Source organism: Ochlerotatus camptorhynchus, unplaced genomic scaffold (assembly GCF_037179485.1).
Source record: "Ochlerotatus camptorhynchus isolate MF236.1 unplaced genomic scaffold, CSIRO-AGI_Acam_v1.1 ptg000185l, whole genome shotgun sequence".
In the NCBI taxonomy this organism is placed as follows: domain Eukaryota; kingdom Metazoa; phylum Arthropoda; class Insecta; order Diptera; family Culicidae; genus Ochlerotatus; species Ochlerotatus camptorhynchus.
Genome location: NW_027040675.1, coordinates 1246991 through 1250010, shown reverse-complemented (window position 1 = coordinate 1250010; position 3020 = coordinate 1246991). Strand labels below are relative to the sequence as shown.

Below are 3020 nucleotides of genomic sequence, written 5' to 3'. Positions count from 1 at the left end.
ACACAGAGCGATACAAAGCCAACTTGGCAATCAAGGGCTATTCTCAAGTCATTCGATTACGAGGAGACTTACTCTCCCGTGGTCCGGTATGCTGTATGATGTCGTTAGCTGCCAGAATGGATCTCAAGGTACATCAGATGGATGCAGTCACAGCATTTCTGCAAGGTGAGCTGAAATAGGGAGACATATATATGGAGCAGCTCACAACGAAGTTTTTGATGATTGGCCAACAAAGTCCTTGGAATCCAAGTCGGGCGAGGAGACGGAACTGTGTATTTGGACCAGGAGCAGTACATTCAACAGCTACTGGAACGATTGGCATGAGTGACTGTGATACAGTAGCAACCCCGGAAGATCACAATCAAAAACTATCGAAGCAGATGGGGCCTAGATCTGAAGAAGAACGGAAGCAGATGCAGAAAGTTCCATTCCGGGAGCTGGTAGGAGGTCTCCAGTTCCTAGCGCAATGTACCCAACCGGATATCTTCACTAACCTCCGGATCACCCTCCTGCTGTTCCTTCACTGCGCACCACATCGTTCCTTGATCAGGATCATCTTGGTCGCGAAGGAGCTGTAGTTCTCCGCGGCGCGTAGAATCTCTCTCACCGGCAACGAAACTGAACTTCCTGGCATTCGTCCGTTAGGCGGGGCTCTTCCGTTTTCACGTCCACCCGAGCCTTCGCCCGAGCCTTCGCCCGAGCCTTCGCCCGAGCCTTCGCCCGAGCCTTCGCCCGAGCCTTCACCCGAGCCTTCGCCCGAGCCTTCGCCCGAGCCTTCGCCCGAGCCTTCGCCCGAGCCTTCGCCCGAGTCTTCGCCCGAGCCTTCGCCCGAGCCTTCGCCCGAGCCTTCGCCCGAGCCTTCGCCCGAGCCTTCGCCCGAGCCTTCGCCCGAGCCTTCGCCCGAGCCTTCGCCCGAGCCTTCGCCCGAGCCTTCGCCCGAGCCTTCGCCCGAGCCTTCGCCCGAGCCTTCGCCCGAGCATTCGCCCGAGCCTTCGCCCGAGCATTCGCCCGAGCCTTCGCCCGAGCCTTCGCCCGAGCCTTCGCCCGAGCCTTCGCCCGAGCCTTCGCCCGAGCCTTCGCCCGAGCCTTCGCCCGAGCCTTCGCCCGAGCCTTCGCCCGAGCCTTCGCCCGAGCCTTCGCCCGAGCCTTCGCCCGAGCCTTCGCCCGAGCCTTCGCCCGAGCCTTCGCCCGAGCCTTCGCCCGAGCCTTCGCCCGAGCCTTCGCCCGAGCCTTCGCCCGAGCCTTCGCCCGAGCCTTCGCCCGAGCCTTCGCCCGAGCCTTCGCCCGAGCCTTCGCCCGAGCCTTCGCCCGAGCCTTCGCCCGAGCCTTCGCCCGAGCCTTCGCCCGAGCCTTCGCCCGAGCCTTCGCCCGAGCCTTCGCCCGAGCCTTCGCCCGAGCCTTCGCCCGAGCCTTCGCCCGAGCCTTCGCCCGAGCCTTCGCCCGAGCCTTCGCCCGAGCCTTCGCCCGAGCCTTCGCCCGAGCCTTCGCCCAAACTTTCCGTTTGAACAGTATCTTCAGATTATTCTCAGAAGTCTTACTGGGCTACCACTGCGCTGGCAGTGGAATTTATTTTCCATTTCACCCGGACGTCCCATGGAAAACTTTTCTGAATTATTTTGAAAGTTTGAAAGTTGAATTACATTGGCGTTTTTCAACTTTTCCTGGAAGACTCTTCCGACTTCACACGGGAATTTATCAAAAATTGTTTCAGAAGCGTCTACCGGTGTCGCATGGCAGACTCTCCGCCTGGAAGCTTTCCTGACTTCGCACGATTCGTCAAATTTTCTCCAGAACTAGTTTCCTGGGAGTCGGGAAATGATAAATGTGATGAATTTCCCGGGTAAGGGAAATACTAGGTGATGTGGTTTTACGACCAAGGAATGTGCAATTTGGCCAAATGTTTTCAGAAGATTATTTTTAGCTCATGAAAATTAATACTTAATCTCACAAAATCGGTCAGGGTCAACTCTCTCCAGAAACTTCCGTTGTTGAATTTTCATCGTCTGTTGTTGTGGTGATGATCCATATTTAGCACAAAAGGAACATTGTTGAATGCGGGCTAGTGTGAGATTTTTCGACCATTTAAAATCGAGATTTAGATGTGTCGCACCCCTCGGATGCTGCTAACACAATTGTAAAGGTAATCAAATCGGAGATAACGGAGCCAATATGAATTGCGATATTAATAAGCGCTATCAGAACCGCCAGCAGTTTCTGGGGGATCAATATGCAATTCCGGCAAGAGAGGTAGCAATCAAATGTGGGCAAACCGGTATCATGATCCTGGACCAGCATTGGGATGCTGTTAATGAACAATCTCAGCGGTTTGGGCCTTCTGTTTTTTATTGGGGTGTTCGAAAGTTCAAAACCATGGATGCAGTCGTTTGACTATCTCAGCAATAAATGTTAAGCTCAGTTAGACGAATTCACTACCCAGCAGCGACTGCAGACATTGGGAAGCTACTGAAGGTCTATTGCTGCTCCTACTATCGCCGGTGGTAATTTTAGGTCGAGTCCTTCCTGATTTCTAGGCTGCAGCATAATTATAATTTAGGTAGCATGATTATAATTTAGGGGCGCATCTTCCACTTGTCGGTTGGGAACTTATGATACAGGTTTCGGTGTACGGCTACCACGATATAGAAATGTCTTCTCCTGCACCGACAGCTTCTGCCATCAGTCACGCTTCTCCTTCTCGTAGAGGGACTGAATCTCGAGGTTGGCAGCGGTCAGCGTAAACTGGCTAACAGTTCCAGCAGTAGCCGATGATCTCGCGCTTGTCATTATTCTCATTCGTTTGGCATCACTGAACCAAGAGGATTTAATGTTAAAAACAAAGACTCACATACGTGTTATTTGATACTCATTTCACTTTTAAACAGGACCCTCCTATATACTATGCAATATGCACACAAATAGATCGTTTAACCATGCGTGAGAACTTGACCATGGAAACAAACAATCTCAAAAGTCATAACTGCAGGGTTGCCAAACTCATGGGATGCTGAGATCGAGAGCTT

At 52.8% G+C, this 3020-nt stretch overlaps 1 protein-coding gene across 1 annotated transcript; it reads right to left on the bottom strand.

Moving 5' to 3' along the window:
* Positions 1-603: 603 nt before the first annotated feature.
* Positions 604-2784, bottom strand: LOC135702137 (testis-specific H1 histone-like). The gene is made up of 2 exons (XM_065223131.1): positions 2685-2784; positions 604-1493 (listed from the first exon to the last, which is right to left on the bottom strand). The coding sequence occupies exons 1-2, from the start codon at positions 2782-2784 to the stop codon at positions 604-606; spliced, it is 990 nt and encodes a 329-aa protein (XP_065079203.1).
* Between the last annotated feature and the right edge of the window lie 236 nt (positions 2785-3020).